The sequence below is a fragment of the Gorilla gorilla genome, chromosome 15 (assembly GCF_029281585.2).
Source record: "Gorilla gorilla gorilla isolate KB3781 chromosome 15, NHGRI_mGorGor1-v2.1_pri, whole genome shotgun sequence".
Lineage (NCBI taxonomy): Eukaryota > Metazoa > Chordata > Mammalia > Primates > Hominidae > Gorilla > Gorilla gorilla.
In genome coordinates this window covers 84,478,219-84,495,112 of record NC_073239.2, presented here as the reverse complement: position 1 = coordinate 84,495,112, position 16,894 = coordinate 84,478,219, and the positions used below count along the sequence as shown (strand labels likewise).

The window sequence follows — 16,894 nt, the reverse complement described above, 5'->3', positions numbered from 1 at the left end:
AATGTTAAATTTTAATTAGAAGTTAATGAAACTAAAAATGAAACACTGATTCTATCCGTGGAGCCCAAGTTAAGAACTCCAGGACTACAGGCTTCCCCAAAATATTAACAGTACTTATCTCTGAGTGATGGAAATATGGGTGGTTTACATTTTTTTTCTGTATTTTTCAAATTTTCCACAATAAGCAAATATCACTTTTATAATTATAAAACACATGATATATGCAACAGTAAAAGGGGTGATATGGTTTGGCTCTCTGTGCCTACCCAAATCTCATGTCAAATTGTAATCTCCACTTGTTAGGGGAGAGACCCAGTGGGAGGTGATTGGATCATGGGGACGGATTTCCCCCATGCTGGTCTCGTGATGCTGAGTGAGTTCTCTCACGAGATCTGACGGTTTAAAAATGTGGCACTTCCCCACTCCCCTCCTGCTGCCATGTAAGACATGCCTGGCTTCCCCTTTGCCTTCCACCATTATTATAAGTTTCCTGAGGCCTTGCCAGCCATGTGGAACTGTGAGTCAATAAACCTCTTTTCTTTACAAATTACCCAGTCTCAGGTAGTTCTTTATAGCAGTGTGAAAACGGACTAATAAAAGGAGTGTATTAATTGTCAGATTCAGGGCACAGAAATAAAACTAGAAAAATAAAGAAGTGCTTGAAGAAATCCTTTAGGAAAAAAGAAAAGGGAAACAAAATTCTGAATGAAGATGAAGAAACGGAACCTTTCATCAGAGAGACTTAAAGCTGGTGAGACCTTTATGCCATGGATCTTTTTTTTTTTAAATTAATATAGACACAGTCTTGCTATGTTGCCCAGGCTGGTCTTGAACTCCTAAGTTCAAGTGATTATCCTGCCTCAGCCACCCGAACAGCTGGGATTACAGGCATGCTCCACCATGCCCAGGTCATTTTTTTGTATTTTTAGTAGAGATGGTTTCACCATGTTGGCCAGGCTGATCTTGAACTCCTGACCCAAGTGATCTGCCCTCCTCAGCCTCCCAAAGTGCTGAGATTACAGGCATGTGCCACCGTGCCCAGCCCATCACAAGTGTTTTGACAGTCCACATAGCCACTCCTGGGCCACATCAGAAGTAAAAATGGAACTCATAGGCCACTATTACTCATGAGTTTAGTAATTTTATTATCCATTTCTTCTGCATCTCCCGCTCCTGCTTAATTCCCAGCCAGGTCTTGCCTGTCTACCACGGTCCAAGCAGTCATTTGGGAGAGAGAACTCCCAGGCAGTGAAATCCAAACTCCTTACCAGACCCTACAAGACCCTCTTGGATCTGACCCCTACCTACCTCCCCAACTTCCAACTGTTTTCCCCACACACCAACCTTTCTCGCCTTTTGATTATTTCATTAAGCCAAGCTTGTTCCAACTTCGAGGGGTTTGCCTTTCCTGGTCTTTCGTTCTGGCAAATTCCTCCTCCAGAGCTCCTTCAGTCCTGTCTGGCTCGTCACCCTTGTAACTCAGTGTCCTCTTACTTAGAGACTTCCCCTGACTGCCCTATGTAAAGTCCTCAGTCCATCCCTGCCAGTCAGCATAGTATTGCCAACGATACTCTCTTATTTCCATATTGTCTCCTACTAGAAAGGAAGCTGCTCGAGGGCAGAGACTGTCATCAACATCGTTCACTGCTGCATCCTCAGCACCTCAAACTACCGGGCACAGGAAAAGAGTAAGTGAAATGAATACCCGTGGGCTCTCCTTGCGGCTCACTCTGGCTTAGAGAAATCGGCTTGTCAAGCAAAAGCATGATTAAAACTGTGGGTTTGGGCTGGGTGCGGTGTCTCACGCCTGTAATCCCAGCACTTTGGGAGGCCGAGGCGGGCGAATCACCTGAGGTCAGGAGTTCGAGACCAACCTGGCCAACATGGTGAAACCTGTCTCTACTAAAAATACAAAAATCAGCAGGGCGTGGTGGCGCCCGCCTGTAATCCCAGCTACTCAGGAGGCTTAGGCAGGAGAATCGCTTGAACCCGGGGGAAGGAGGTTGCAGTGAGCCGAGGTCGCGCCATTCCGTCTCAAAACAAAAACAAACTGTGGGTTTGTTTTGAGACAGGGTCTTGCTCTCTCGCACAGGCTAGAGAGCAGTGGCATGATCTCCGCTCACTGCAACCTCGACCTCCCAGGCTCAAGCGATCCTCCCGCCTTGGCCTCCCAGTGCTGGACTACAGGCGTGGTCTAAAAACGATTTTAATCTTTGCACTGAACTATTGCCCCGACGAGGTTTGTTCGAAGACAGTCAAGGCCGGCCCGGAAGAACGCACAACCATCAGCCCCCAGCAGAGCTCTCGGCGCGCAACTGAGGCTGCGCAGGCTTAGGGCGGGGCGTGGTGACGCGGCTGCCGGAAGCGGGTCTGGAGCGGGCCAGACGGCCAGGGCCGGCGAGCGCGGTGCAGCGCCGCGCGGTGCGGGCGGCCGAGTGGGGCCGTCATGGAGGATGAGCGGAGCTTTTCGGATATCTGCGGCGGCCGCCTGGCGCTGCAGCGCCGCTACTACTCCCCGTCCTGCCGGGAATTCTGCCTCAGCTGCCCTCGGCTCTCGCTGCGTTCGCTCACCGCTGTCACCTGCACGGTGTGGCTGGCGGCCTACGGACTCTTCACCCTCTGCGAGGTAATGGCAAGTCGGCCCCTCCCCGCGCTCGAAGGAGGGGGTTCGGCTTTGGGAGGGTCTTTGGGGTCTTTGGTCGAGCCCGGACCTCTGGTCGGCCCCTCCTACAGTGATAGGACAGGAGGGCGGGAACTCACGGGTTCTGGGGACGATATTCCGCTGCTGGACAGCTCTTTAAATGACGTTTAGTGAAATGTGTGCTCCTGGACAGTACATTCCCCTTCCGTTGCTGTGCTCTGCTCGGTGGGTTCACTCAGCATACATCTAGTTCTTGCGCTACGGCCTAAAACTTTAACTTCCACGTGTTCTATGTAGTATAGGCGCGCAGTAATTTAATTCCAAGAGTTCAAGGAACTACTAAGTGGGTCTTCCTCGTCCATCCCTTCTGCTCCTCAAAGTAGTACTGCTAACAATACTTTACGTAGACTTCCACAAACTGTCTTTGCCTCCACAAGTGTGTGTGTTTATCTGTGTGTATAGATAGAGTGTTATAGTTCTTTCTAATCTCTGTTTTTCAAGGCAGTTTTTTAACCCTCCCTCCTCTCAAACCCTTCCCCAATTTCAAGTGCTTTCTAAAGGTTTATGAAATTTTGGACGTGTGTGATAGCTGTGCTCAATTTCCAGATTCATTCCTGTTTTCTCTGAGCCTCAATTTTCTACATCTGTAAAATAGAATTCATGCCTGCCATACCAGCTTCATGATATTGTGAGGGTTAAATGCAGTAACTTTGTGACAGCTCTCAAATAAAAAGAATTATCCTAATTTTCAGGATAAGTTGCAGTTTCATATGTAGTGTCTGAATTGAATGTATTATCCCAGAAGTGATCTAATCAGAGCTAAGTACAGCAGGGCTATTTATTTTTGTAACTTGGATATTGTTTCCATTACTGCATCCATTCGCTTTTTTGCTGTCAAAGCGTGTTTCAGAGCATGGTAATTTAGCATACAAATATGCAGAATTAAGACTGCCCTAATTGCAGGAAACTATCTAACTGTATCTAAACCGTATGTTTGTTCAGGCAAAGCACTGTACCTCACGCCTGTAATCCCAGCACTTTGGGAAGCTGAGGCGGGCGGATCACTTGAGGTCTGGAGTTGGAGACCAGCCTGGCCAACATGGTGAAACCACGTCTCTACGAAAAATTCAAACATTAGGTGGGTGTGGTGGTGCACGCTTGTAGTCTCAGCTACTCGGAAGGCTGAGGCAGGAGAATCGCTTGAACCTGGGAGGTGGAGGTAGCAGTGAGCCGAGATCACGCCACTGCACTGCAGCCTGGGCAACAGAGGGAGACTCTGTCTCAAAAAAAAAAAAAAAAAAAAAAAAGTTTGTTCATAAGTCAGTTAAAATGATTAAGTTGACTTGATAGCCCCCCTAAAATTTAATTTATTGTATAGTTGAATTTTAGTACTAGCCTGAGTTCTTTTTTTTTTTTTTTTGAGACGGAGTCTCGCTCTGTCGCCCAGGCTGGAGTGCAGTGGCGCGATCTCGGCTCACTGCAAGCTCCGCCTCCTGGGTTCACGCCATTCTCCTGCCTCAGCCTCCCGAGTAGCTGGGACTACAGGCGCCCGCCACCACGCCCGGCTAATTTTTAGTATTTTTAGTAGAGACGGGGTTTCACCGTGTTAGCCAGGATGGTCTCGATCTCCTGACCTCGTGATCCACCCGCCTCGGCCTCCCAAAGTGCTGGGATTACAGGCGTGAGCCACCGCGCCCGGCCTAGCCTGAGTTCTTATAGTCTGTGTATGTGGTCATGTGAGGAGGAGGAAATAGATATTTATTAAATGCCCACTGACTGCCAGATGCTTTACTGAATTCCTTACTTTAGCCCTAGAACGAAGGAAACCAAGGCTCACAAAGAGCAATGACTTATCCAAAGTCTCAAAGCAGTAAATGGCAGATCTGGGCTTCAAACCAAGGGCTTTCTGACTCTGAGACCCTTTCTTTTCCTTTATACCATTGTATAGCTGATCTTAGGCAAAATTTAAAAACAAAAGCCTGCTTTTATGCCAGGTCCCTTCTGTACTTATCTCTCTCATGCCGGTGTACTCTGCTTACCCCCATCAAGTACCCGAGGAATCAGTGACCGCATCTTCTTTAAACTCTACTGCAACACTTTCTAAGGGCTCTGTGTGCCAAAATTTCTTACCTTTCCTATTCAGAACTGTTTATGAGAGTAATGAATATCTGGAATGAGAAGAAATCTGATTGAAGGAATTCATTCAAACATACAGCTTAACCCCAACCCAAATTAATATTGAATTGTTTGAATTCTACACAGAAAAATGAAGTTGAAAAAAATGCAGATAGTAGGGCACGGATTGCTTTTATTGGAAAGCTGACATGGATCAAATCCTTAAGGATTTATTGTTCTTCATCCCTTCATTCCTTCTTGTTTTTGAGTTCACAGTTCTATTAAAGTTCCAGGTTATTCCCTTGTTTATTCCAACCTGGAATGTTCTTCCCCCTTCCCTTTCAACTAATTATATTGGTCACTAACCACCACTTCCCCTACACCAATTAAATCCTGTTTCCTTGGATGTGATGGGATATTCTTGTGTGCTTTAATGTCTTTTTCTTTTTTTTTTTTAAACTTTTCTTTTGGCACTTATAGTCAGTATCAGAGTATCCTCCAGAATATTTTCTATGTATTAACCTTGCCTTTAATAAATCTATAAGGGTCAGGGCTGAATTGTATTCCTCTCCATTCTTCTTAATGCTTATTCAATGCAATTAATTAACTCAAAATTAGATCTTTCTGGACCATCAGAGACCCAGTACTGAATCCTCCATTCATCAATCAACAAATAATTATCTAGCACAGAGATAAGCAAACTTTTTTTTTTTTTGAGACAGGTTTCTTTGTTTTTTTTTGAGACAGGTTCTCACTCTGTTGCCCAGGCTGGAGTGTAGTGGTGTGAATACCCCTCACCGCAGCTTCAGCCTCCTGGACTCAAGCGATCCTCTTATCTCAGCCTCCTGAGTAGCTGGGACTACAGGCATGTGCCACCACACCTGGCTAATTTTTGTATTTTTTGTAGAGACAGGGTCTCACTAGGTTGCCCAGGCTGATCTTGAACTCCTGGCCTCAAGCGATCCCCCCATGTTGGCCTCCCAAAGTGTTGGGATTATAGGCATGAGCCACCATGCCTGGCCCAAACATTTTCATTAAAAGACTAGACAGTAAATATAGCAGGTTCTGTGGGGTCTGTCTCATAATATTCTTTTCTTTCTTTCTACAACCCTGTAAAAACTTAAAAATCATTCTTTGCTTGAGATGGGCCAGACAAAACCAGACCACAGGCCCAAATAGTTTACAGATCCCTGATCTAACACTATGGGTTAACTATGAAAAAGTAGAAAGAGACCATCAAAGAAAACCAGAGCTAGTGAGTAGTTGAAGTGGTACAAAAACCAGATGTTATTCAGGAACTATTACAGTAGGGGAAAAGAGACTTCAGTATAGAATTCCAAATTTCCTCAGTTCCGAATATAGCATGGACAAGTGGAGATTTATAGCCAAGGAGCAAGGTGGGAGTCAGTGGATGGAAAATTACCCAAAGGAAACATCAGGGGCAAGGGGGGATTCTGGCTAAATTGACTTGACAGGATTCTTGCTGAAGGCATGCCAGGCTGATCAAATACCAAGGGTGGGAGTTCTTTCTAAACTGATTCAGCAAGATTCTTGCTACAACTGGGTGGGTAGTGCAGGCCCAACAAAGATGTCAAGGTCAGGGCCTAGACAGCTTAGAGGAACCTGACTAGAAGTAGATAAAGGAGGGCGTCTTGTCAGTGCAAAGAATAATAAGACACTTCCTGCCCTCAAGGAATACAGTCCAAAATTACAAAATTTCTTTGATTCTAGGTCATCAATAATTTTTTTCCTGTGCCAGTCTTCTAAATCATAGCTTTGCCGGGTGCGGTGGCTCACACCTGTAATCCCAGCACTTTGGGAGGCTGAGGCGGGTGGATTGCCTGAGGTCAGGAGTTCGAGACCAGCCAGGCCAACATAGTGAAACCCCATCTCTACTAAAAAAAAAAAAAAAAAAATTAGCTGGGCGTGGTGGCGGGTGCCTGTAATCCCAGCTACTAGGGAGGCTGAGGCAGGAGAATCACCTGAACCTGGGAGGTGGAGGTTGCAGTGAACCGAGATCACACCATTGCACTCCAGCCAGGGAAACGAGTGAAATTCTGTCTCGAATCAATGAATGAATGCAAGCTTCTGGGAAAAAAGATAAAACAATGCCACATGAAAGAAACACACACCAATAGGAAAACACATTTTAACTTCAGAAATGTTAAAGATTATACATTTGTCTTAGAATCAAGGGAATAAATAATAGACACCATTTTTTGAGCCCTTAACACATCACTTAGTCAACTGTAAGTAACACAGAACAACTAAAATAGCCTTAAGAGATAAGGACCTTTTCTATTAACAAGAAGTCATAAGGTAGGAGGGCTCCAGAGTTCACATGGAGACTCATTTGATTCCGGCTTTTGTCATCTTACTGCTGACACCCTTAGTGTGCCCTACTTGTCCTCCACCTGGTCCTCCAAGTGCAGAAACTGCACTTCCACCCTTAGCGTCCTCTAGTTGTCCTCTACTAGCTCTCCACTGGGTCTGGCAGAGGCCATAGTAGTTCCAGGTATCTAAACCTCATGATGAAGGGAACGTCTCTTCTGCAGATTTTTAAAGATAAACTCAAGTTTTCCAGAAGCCCCTCCAGCAGATCTCCCCTCACATTTCATTGGCCAGAGTTGTGTCACATGCCAATTTTTAAAGCAGTCATTGGCAGAAGGAGTGGGAACCAATCATGATTCACTCACTGTTCAATTGGGGCTGGTGGGTGGCTGTTTATTAGGCAAGCCGTAGTATCTGCTACACTGTGCTAAGCACTTTATAATTGTTCAGTCTATGATTTTGCACTATATACAGATGGTTCCCAACTTACGATGGTTTGACTTAGGATTTTTTTGACTTTAGGATGATGCGGAAACAATACAAAGTCAGTAGGAACAGTACTTCAAGTAGGAACGGTACTTCAAGTACCCATACAAACATTGTTTTTCACTTTAAGTATAGCATTGAATAAATTATATGAGATTTACCACACGTTACTATAAAATCAGGTTTTGTGTTACATGATTTGCCCAACTGTAGGCTAATGTAAGTGTTCTTTTTTTTTTTTTTTTTTTTTTTTGAGATGGAGTCTCACTCTGTCACCCAGGCTGGAGTGCAGTGGCGCGATCTTGGCTCACTGCAAGCTCCGCCTCCCGGGTTCACGCCATTCTCCTGCCTCAGCCTCCCGAGTAGCTGGAACTACAGGTGCCTGCCACTACACCCGGCTAACTTTTTGTATTTTTAGTAGAGACGGGGTTTCACCGTGGTCTCGATCTCCTGACCTCGTGATCCGCCCGCCTCGGCCTCCCAAAGTGCTGGGATTACAGGCGTGAGCCACCGCTCCCGGCCTAATGTAAATGTTCTGAGCGCAAAGGTAGGCTAGGCTAAGCTCTGATGCTTGATAGGTATATTAAATGCATTTTTTAATTTTAATTTTTTATTTGAGTGCTAGAACTAAATATTAAATGCATTTTCATCTTATAATGGGTTTATCAGGACATAACTCCCTCCTGTATTCTGTTGAGGGAGTGTGAAAGGAAAAGATTTGGGGTCCTTTTTTTTTTGAGATGTCTCACTCTGTCATCAGGCTGGAGTGCAGTGGTGCGATCTCGGCTCACTGCAACCTCTGCCTCCGCCTCCCAGGTTCAAGCGATTCTCCTGCCTCAGCCTCCAGAGTAGCTGGGACTAGAGGCACGTGCCAACACACCCAGCTACTTTTTGTATTTTTAGTAGTGATGGGGTTTTACCATGTTGGCCAGGATGGTCTCGATCTCTTGACCTTGTGATCCACCTGCCTTGGCCTCCCAAAGTGCTAGGAGTACAGGCGTGAGCCACCTCACTCGGCTGGGTCCTTTCTATTTTTAGAGACAGTGTCTTATTCTGGTACCCAAGCTAGAGTGCAGTTCTATGATCATAGCTCACTGCAGCCTCGAACTCTTGGGCTCAAACGATCCACCTGCCTCAGCCTCCCTAGTAGCTGGAATTACAGGTGCAAGCTACTGCGTTCAGCTGATTTAGGCCCTAAAGTTGGAATTTTGGAAGAAAAATTTCTGAGATTGCTGTGATGGACATTTTGCTGATGGAGGTTTCACCTAGACCTATCCATTTGTTGTCTGGATCTGTTTCACTGTATACTTTCATAGCACCTTAGAACCCAAATAAAAGCAATTTCCTTTTCCTCCATGCATGTTCCCCTCATTGCCTGGAGTTGACTGGTACCACTTGGTAATCTTACTGCCTGTGTCTGGCTCTCTCTTCAGAACAGCATGATCCTCTCTGCTGCCATCTTCATCACCCTCTTAGGACTGCTTGGTTATCTCCATTTTGTGAAGATTGATCAGGAGACTCTGTTAATCATTGATTCCCTTGGCATTCAGATGACTTCATCTTATGCTTCAGGCAAAGAAAGCACTACCTTCATAGAAATGGGCAAGGTCAAGGATATTGTCATCAATGAGGCCATTTACATGGTAAGTGTTTAAAAGGTAAGTATTACAGGCCTCTCTGGAGGAGGTAGCCAGCCCATGGGATGTTCCCAGATTTAAACTAAAACCCTAAAAGTGAGACTTATATTTAAAAGGTAAATCTCTTTATTTTTAAAGAGATGCAGCAGGTTTTCATGGATAGGGAATTAGCATTTCAACTTTATCTTCAAGACCAACTTCAAAATTATCACTGGCATTTTTTCCTTCTCTTTCTATCTTTTTTCTTTTTTTTTTTGAGACAGGGTCTCACTCTGTTGCCCAGGCTGGAGTGCAGTGGCTCGATCACAGCTCACTGCAGCCTCAACTTCCCAGGCTCAAGCCATTCTCCCACCTCAGCCTCCTGAGTAGCTGGGACTACAGGCATGCACCACCATGCTTGGCTCGTTTTTTCTATTTTTTGCAGAGATGCAGTCTCACTATGTTGCCTAGGCTGGTCTTGAATTCCTGGGCTCAAGCCATCCTCCTGCTGTGGCCTCCCCAAGTGTTCAGTTTACAGGTTTGAGCCACTACGCCTGGCCCTGTCTTTTTTCATTTAAAGAATGAGAATATACTTTTCTTCCACTTCAAAAGCTATCTAGTGTTCTACTACTTAACCATTTGTGAAAAAGTGTTGAGCCTTCCCTTAGAAAAATAGAATGTGGCCAGGTGTGGTGGCTCACGCCTGTAATCCCAGCACTTTGGGAGGCCAAGGCGGGCAGATCACCTAAGGTCGGGAGTTCCAGACCAGCCTGACCAACATGGTGAAACCCCATCTCTACTAAAAATACAAAAAATTAGCCAGGCATGGTGGCGAGCGCCTGTAATCCCAGCTACTTGGGAGGCTGAGGCAGGAGAATCACTTGAACCTGGGAGGCGGAGGTTGCAGTGAGCCGAGATTGTGCCACTGCACTCCAGCTTGGGCAACAGAGAGAGACTCTGTCTCAAAAAAAAAAATAAATAAATAAAGGAAAAAGAAAAAAAGAATGCAAAATGAGTTTCACTTAGACTTTGCTATTTGATTTATTTTCTTACAGCAGAAGGTGATTTACTACCTCTGCATCTTATTGAAAGATCCAGTGGAACCACATGGGATATCCCAAGTAGTACCCGTCTTCCAGGTGAGCATAGAACACTTTTACCATTCTCCAGTTACTCCTCAACCTTTTCATTAGGAATGTAAATTCCTTTTGTCAGAGTATTGGAAGATACCTGACAGCTGTTTTGAGTGATAATTAGGATTTCAGTTATTTAAGAAGTTCCTCTCTGAGGCAAATATAGTCCTTAAAAATATTCATGCACATTTTATTTTAGAGACAGAGTCTCACTTTGTCACCTAGGCTGGAGTGCAGTGACAGTCACCACTCATTGCAGCCTCCACCTCCCAGGCTCAAGAAATCCTCCTGCCTCAGCCTGCTGAGAACTTGGGACTACAGGTGTGCACCACCTCGCCTGGCTAATTTTTTTTTTTATTTTTAGTAGAGATGAGGTCTTGCCATGTTGCCTAGGCTGATCTTGAACTCCTGAGTTCAAGCAATTCTCCTGCCTCAGCCTCCCAAAGTGTTGGGATTACAAGCATGAGCCAGCATACCTGGCCTCATGCACATTTTAAAGAACACAATCAAATATATAGCAACTTCTGCCTATAAATCACCATTCATCTACTTTGACTCTGTCAGTCTACTACTGTACACTTTTTTTAGATAGAGGTAATTGATCTCACATTGTACACTATTGTGTGTCTTGCTTTGTAAATAATTTAATATGTATGTATCCTACAAAGGCCATTATATTTATTATTTTAAATAATTGTATAATATATTGAAATATCAGTTTATTTAGCCACTCTTGCCAGCTTTTAAAATCATGCCTGGGTTTTTTTGTTTTGCTCTTACAAAAAAAAAAAAAAAACACTTATCAGCTGGTGCAGTGGCTCATGCCTGTAATCCCAACACTTTGGGGGAGGCTGAGGCAGGCAGATCACTTGAGCTCAGGAGTTCGAGACCAGCCTGGGCAACATGGTAAAACCCCCATCTCTACAAAAAATACCAAAATTAGCTGAGCATGGTGGTGCACATCTGTGCTCCCAGCTACTCGGGAAGCTGAGGTGGGAGGATTGCTTGAGCCCAGGAGGTCAAGGCTGCAGTGAGCTTTGATCATGGCACTGTATTCAGCCTGGGTGACAAGAGACCCCATCTCAAAAAACAAAAATTATACAAACATAATAAATTACAAAATAATAAATTTAGAGGTAGGTATTTATGCATGTATTTATGTATACAGTTAACCCTGCCTCACTGACCTTTTTCACAAAGGATTTAAGATAAGCCAAAAATTATTTTGCATTGTAATTCAAAATTATTTTATTAAAGCTTATGAATAGTTTTATAGATTTCTAGTGTTTAAGATCGGGCTCCAGAGATTGGAAACTTTATCATACTTTGGGGATTTTGTACTTCTTTTTCTACCATCCTGGCTAATAGTGGATTTAGCTTTTTTAGCTTAATATGTAGGTAAAGGCATTAAATTTGTATCTCTTTAAATGATAGGCTTTTCATATTTCCTTGCATTACCTATCAGTATTTCCTCTTAAACTACCTATCTTCTCTATTAGTCAAGTAGAATCTGAATATTATGTATTTGTATCTATTTTTATATATTTTTAACAATTCTTTATATATTTTAGGTAGTGCACTTTTTTTTTTTTTTTTTTTTTGAGACGGAGTCTCGCTCTGTCGCCCAGGCTGGAGTGCAGTGGCGCGATCTCGGCTCACTGCAAGCTCCGCCTCCCGGGTTCACGCCATTCTCCTGCCTCAGCCTCCCGCGTAGCTGGGACTACAGGCGCCCGCCACCACGCCCGGCTAATTTTTTGTATTTTTTAGTAGAGACGGGGTTTCACTGTGTTAGCCAGGATGGTCTCGATCTCCTGACCTCGTGATCCGCCCGCCTCGGCCTCCCAAAGTGCTGGGATTACAGGCGTGAGCCACCGCGCCCGGCCGGTAGTGCACTTTTATTAAATATACTTTCACATATATTTTTTCCATTCTGTGGCTTTTCTTTTAATTTTGGTTATTACATTTCATTGTATAAAACATTTTTCAATATTTACATATTAAACTGCACTTCTTGTGTTTGAGGGCTGTTTTACAACTTGTGACGTTTCTCAAGGGTCCATTTTGTTTTTCCTCTTGCTTATTCTTAGAGATGGAGTTCATGAAATTTAGACAGATTAAAAAGCTATCATTTGATCTCCCACCTCACACAGTTCACAAGCTGGGCTGTAAGCCTAGCTGGGACTCTTTCCAGCAAGGTGTGCTGAGGCCTAAACTTCTTAACTCCATGAGCTCACTGCTGTGTCATTTATACCCCTTGATGTGGGTGAGAGATTGAAGTTGCATGTGGGCCCGGCACCATGGCTCAAGCCTGTAATCCCAGCACTTTGGGAAGCCGAGGTGGGCGGATCACTTAAGGCCAGGAGTTCAAGAGCAGCCTGGCCAATATGGTGAAACCCTGTCTCTACTAAAAATACAAAAATTAGTTGGGCATGGTGGTTCGTGCCTGTGGTCCCAGCTACTTGGGAGGCTGAGGCACAAGAATCATTTGAACCCGGGATGCAGAGGTTTCAGTGAGCCGAGATTGTGTCACTGGGCGTGGTGGCAAGCACCTGTAATCCCAGCTACTCGGGAGGCTGAAGCAGGAGAATCACTTGAACCCGGGAGGCGGACGTTGCAGTGAGCCGAGATTGCGCCACTGCACTCCAGCCTGGGCAACAGAGCAAAACTCTGTCTCAAAAAAAAAAAAAAAAAATTTGCAAGTGGTGCAGCACCACTGCACTCCCTTATATTCTCACCTTGACTCCGCATTTCTCCCCTTTGGAATTCAGAGTGCCAAGCCCCGGCTGGACTGCTTGATTGAAGTATACAGGAGCTGCCAGGAGATCCTGGCACACCAGAAAGCCACATCAACAAGCCCATGAGCCCCAGCGTTCAGAAGGCCAGCATTGTCTTCCATGGGAGATGACTCTTAAGCCATAGGGGCTGGTTTTCCGTACTCCAAACCATCAGGTGGACACAGTCCTAGGAACCATTATGGATGCAGTGCATCTTAGAGCCATAGAGCAGGTGACTGGAAATCTAACTCAGTATATTTCCGTGTATTATAATGTTTTCCTTGTAAGGTTTTGCCTACTTTACCAAAGGAGGGGAGACCTTAAGAATTTTGACACAGTATGTCAAAAGTAATGTCAGCAAAGAACACTTTCGGAAATTGCTAAGCATGTTCAGGTTTACTTTGTTGATGTTTGTGAAGCAAAACAATGGGAAACTGACATCAGATGTCTTGAGAAAGCTATATTTTCCAATAGTACCCCTTGTGTAAAGTTACGAAAAAAACAAGCCCTTCAGGTACTGTTTAGCAGGAAGAAATGTCCTACAAAAGACGAGTCTGTCAACCTAGTGCCTGTGTTCTGTACAGGGCTTATTTATTTACTGTTAATAAACAGATCTTCCAAAACACACAGTTACCTGGTTCACAGATAGCTGCTTTTTATTGACAAACAAGATCATAGTATTTCAGTCATGGTGTCAAGCACATTAATACTTTTCTGTTACTCAGCATTTTTTTTTTTTTATATCAGTTCAAAAGCTACTTTTGCCAAGAAGGATGAGACAAAAGGCCAGACAGAAATTGGACTTTGGTTTTCAGACATGGGACTCTCATGTTAACAAAGAATAAATAAGCAAATTATTGAACCCTTTGTTTCTAAGGCAGTTTCTTCTGTATAAGATTAATAAACTAAAGGGTTCCTGAAGGGTTGGGGAGGAGAGAGGGTGGGGGAAATAGATTGACCCCAAATTCAGTGTGAACACAGCTCCATTCTTGTTTACTCTTCCTTCGGACTCCTACTTTTCTTTTAAACTCTCTGGGTAGATAATGTTATCCTTATTGGCCTTAGAGATACCCAAGATATTATAAAACCAGAGCTGTTTTGTCTGTCACCAGCCCTGCAGGAATTATTCAGGAACCTGTGGTACATGTGACTTGTTCGAGGTAGAAATGTCTCAGCTAGATCCCCAAGTTCTGGGGTGAAAGGTGTGAACAGAAATGGCTGTAAAACTACTTGCCTTGCAAAGTCAAGTACATTTAAAAGAGGCAGAAACTTGGATGTGCTTCTTTTTTCATCATGCTTGTCAGTTTACGGGGTGAGAGAGGAGAAGCTTACAGCAGCTGAGGTGTTCAGATAAACTAGTTCTGGCCTCGCAGTTTTTGCTGTGCAAAAGATACACACATTGTCGGGGTTAAAGGCTTGGTTTTGGGTGCTACTGCTAAATATACAGTTTTCAGCACTTTACTGACACATAGTAAGGCTGCCTTAGAGCTAGGAAATAAAACTCAGTTTCCTAGATGTTGGAAAATCAGAGTATGAACTCTTTCGTTTTGTTTTTGTTAGGGGAGGGTGTGTCTACACCCTGTCTAGAGGAGACTGTCTAGTCTCCTCTGCACTCAATCAGAAGGTCTGAATTGAGGGGGATTATGGTATTATCAGTAAGGCAAAAGATGAAAGAAACTTTTTTTTACCTGCTACTCTTAGGCTAGGGCAAATGTCACATATGTACCCTCACCCTCAAACTAATTCCCAGCAGAAGTTTGCCAGAAGTCTCAAGGAGCATATCCAGGCCCACATGCCTGAAATAGTCTTCTGTGTTTCTGACTCATTTTTGGTGGTCTTACAGCAGCAAAAAGCAGAGTGCATTTGCTTGGTGTTTTACAAGAACAAGGAAACAAATGATGGCCCACTACAGTGAACACAGCCTTCACCGAGCGCTGTCCAGTCATTAAAATGAGACAGGGAGGGGTCAGATTGGACCTACCTCCTGCCCTTGCTTGCACATTGCGTGGTACTGGGTTTGGCCTAAAGTCCAGTGTGAGGAAAACAGGTTGAATCTTAGCAGGGATAGCATGTTATCCTGCAAAGACTGCCCCAGAAGGGGCTGTACCAATGCCTACATACCAATAATGGGGAAGAATGAGTCTATTCTTTTTTCTCCAACTCTGTCAGCACCTTTCCCATTTGGGAAAGGCAGCCCAGTTTAGTGAGTTCTAGGCTTCTGACAGAGTGTAGGAGAATTGGAAATTTTAGTCCTATCCTGTTCAGCGACATTCACAAAACTTCAAGTATAAATAAGACCATATACAATATTAAAAAATTAGCTTCTGGGCTGGGCGATGGCTCATGCCTGTAATCCCAGCACTTCAGGAGACCAAAGTGGGCAGATCACCTGAGGTCAGGAGTTCGAGACCAGCCTGGCCAACATGGTGAACCCCCGTCTCTACTAAAAATACAAAAATTAGCCGGGCATGGTGGCGCACACCTGTAATCCCAGCTACTCCGAAGGCTGAGGCAGGAGAATTGCTTGAACCCTGTGGACTGCAGCCTGGGTGACATAGTGACACTGTGTCCCCCGCCCCCCCAGAAAGAAAATTAGCTTCCTTGAGAGTACCAGTGCAGAAAGCCTTAACTTATAGCACTGATGTCCTCAGTAACAGTGGATCATCCCTGTCTATGTCTAGAATCAGGTAGCATCTGGAGTCATTATTCTTATGAAAAAAGGAATAAATGGTTTTAACACTGGGTCTGGATTTTAAAAAGTTGAGCCCTGAAACATTATAAGGCACCTAGAGAGTAAAGGCTTCACAGAGACTAAAATACACATTTCACAGAACAAGAGTAGCCGGAGGCTGTTAGACCCGTCACAGTAGTATCATACCCTAGGATATATATGTCTAAATCCAGAGGCACTAGTGGTGGTGGGGAATCGGGTAGGAGAAATATTCACAGCAACGTTGGCCCCTTGGTAGCACAGGGAACAGAAGAAAAGAACTGTCGTCCATCCAGTTCCCACAGCTGGCAGGCTCCGGGTGGGTTGGTGGGGGGGTTCACAGTTGTAGTGCAATGGTTCATATAGCTGGCCATGATGAAGGTAGCTTCTGCAATCTAAGAGGAGGTCAGAGATGTGAAGGAATTGAACTAGCCTTGGCTTGAATCCTGGCTTTCTTACTTATTAGCTCTTATGCTGAGTTCCTGGGCCTCAGTTTATTTAATCTCTTACAATACCCACCTGGGAGAAAATATCCAAAGGGAATCATAACTGTGCGGTTCAGAGGCCCAGTGGTGTGGGCTCCTGTTGGTCTGGAGATCCTCTGAGATGCACAGTGCCCTTCTGAGAAAAGGAGGCCCAGTGTTCTGCTCTGGTTAGCTCTACAACCAGGGAAGGGGCCTTCTTAAGAAAGGGATCTGGAGATCCTCCCCTTTAGCAGGGGTGGTATTAAAGGAGGAGTAGGTTTGGCAAACTCTAACTTTAGGATTAAAAAGGAGAACAACAGGGTTTCCAGTTAATCACACGGGAGTCAGGAACAATAAATCAGAACTTAGCCTTTGTAATTATTATTTTTGCTGGTCAACACTTCCTGTATTGAGTAGGAACAAAGTCATTAAAGCAAAAGAGGTCTTTTTGCGGTCTTCCCCACAACAAGGAAGAGGGAGCACTGTGGGACTGACCCACTTTGTAGCTAATGTTGGGTCAGCAGAACCCAGGGGTAACATGCGAGCATCTTAAAGAGGAATCTGCCCTGCCTGGAGGCCTGCTGCAAGGAAGAGAAGAGCACGTAAGCACCCAACTGAGGACTG

At 44.5% G+C, this 16,894-nt stretch overlaps 2 protein-coding genes across 5 annotated transcripts in view; one reads left to right on the top strand and one right to left on the bottom strand.

Annotated features, from left to right (window-relative positions):
* Window positions 1-2,243: 2,243 nt before the first annotated feature.
* On the top strand, window positions 2,244-13,958 carry PIGH (phosphatidylinositol glycan anchor biosynthesis class H). 2 transcript variants are annotated; one of them, XM_004055325.5, is made up of 4 exons: window positions 2,244-2,626; window positions 9,007-9,216; window positions 10,245-10,328; window positions 13,091-13,958. In XM_004055325.5, the coding sequence occupies exons 1-4, from the start codon at window positions 2,447-2,449 to the stop codon at window positions 13,181-13,183; spliced, it is 567 nt and encodes a 188-aa protein (XP_004055373.2). In that variant the 5' UTR covers window positions 2,244-2,446; the 3' UTR covers window positions 13,184-13,958. The 2 variants fall into 2 exon arrangements, with proteins under 2 accessions (XP_004055373.2, XP_018864937.2); XM_019009392.4 differs by having other exon boundaries at window positions 2,343-2,626; window positions 10,248-10,328.
* The window catches only part of PLEKHH1 (pleckstrin homology, MyTH4 and FERM domain containing H1), a 56,377-nt gene continuing 53,270 nt past the window's right edge, over window positions 13,788-16,894 (bottom strand). For all 3 annotated transcript variants that reach the window (XM_055362164.2, XM_055362163.2, XM_004055324.5), the window contains one exon: window positions 13,788-16,201. In XM_055362164.2, coding sequence (XP_055218139.2) covers window positions 16,040-16,201 — 162 coding nt within the window. In that variant the 3' untranslated portion in view covers window positions 13,788-16,039. The remainder of the gene's footprint in view (window positions 16,202-16,894) is intronic.

Coding starts and splice junctions, on each gene's coding strand:
- PIGH (XM_004055325.5), top strand. CDS start 2,447: ATGGAGGATGAGCGGAGCTTTTCGGATATCTGCGGCGGCCGCCTGGCG. Junction 2,627..9,006: donor GACTCTTCACCCTCTGCGAG/GTAATGGCAAGT, acceptor CTCTCTCTTCAG/AACAGCATGATCCTCTCTGC. Junction 10,329..13,090: donor AAGTAGTACCCGTCTTCCAG/GTGAGCATAGAA, acceptor TTTGGAATTCAG/AGTGCCAAGCCCCGGCTGGA.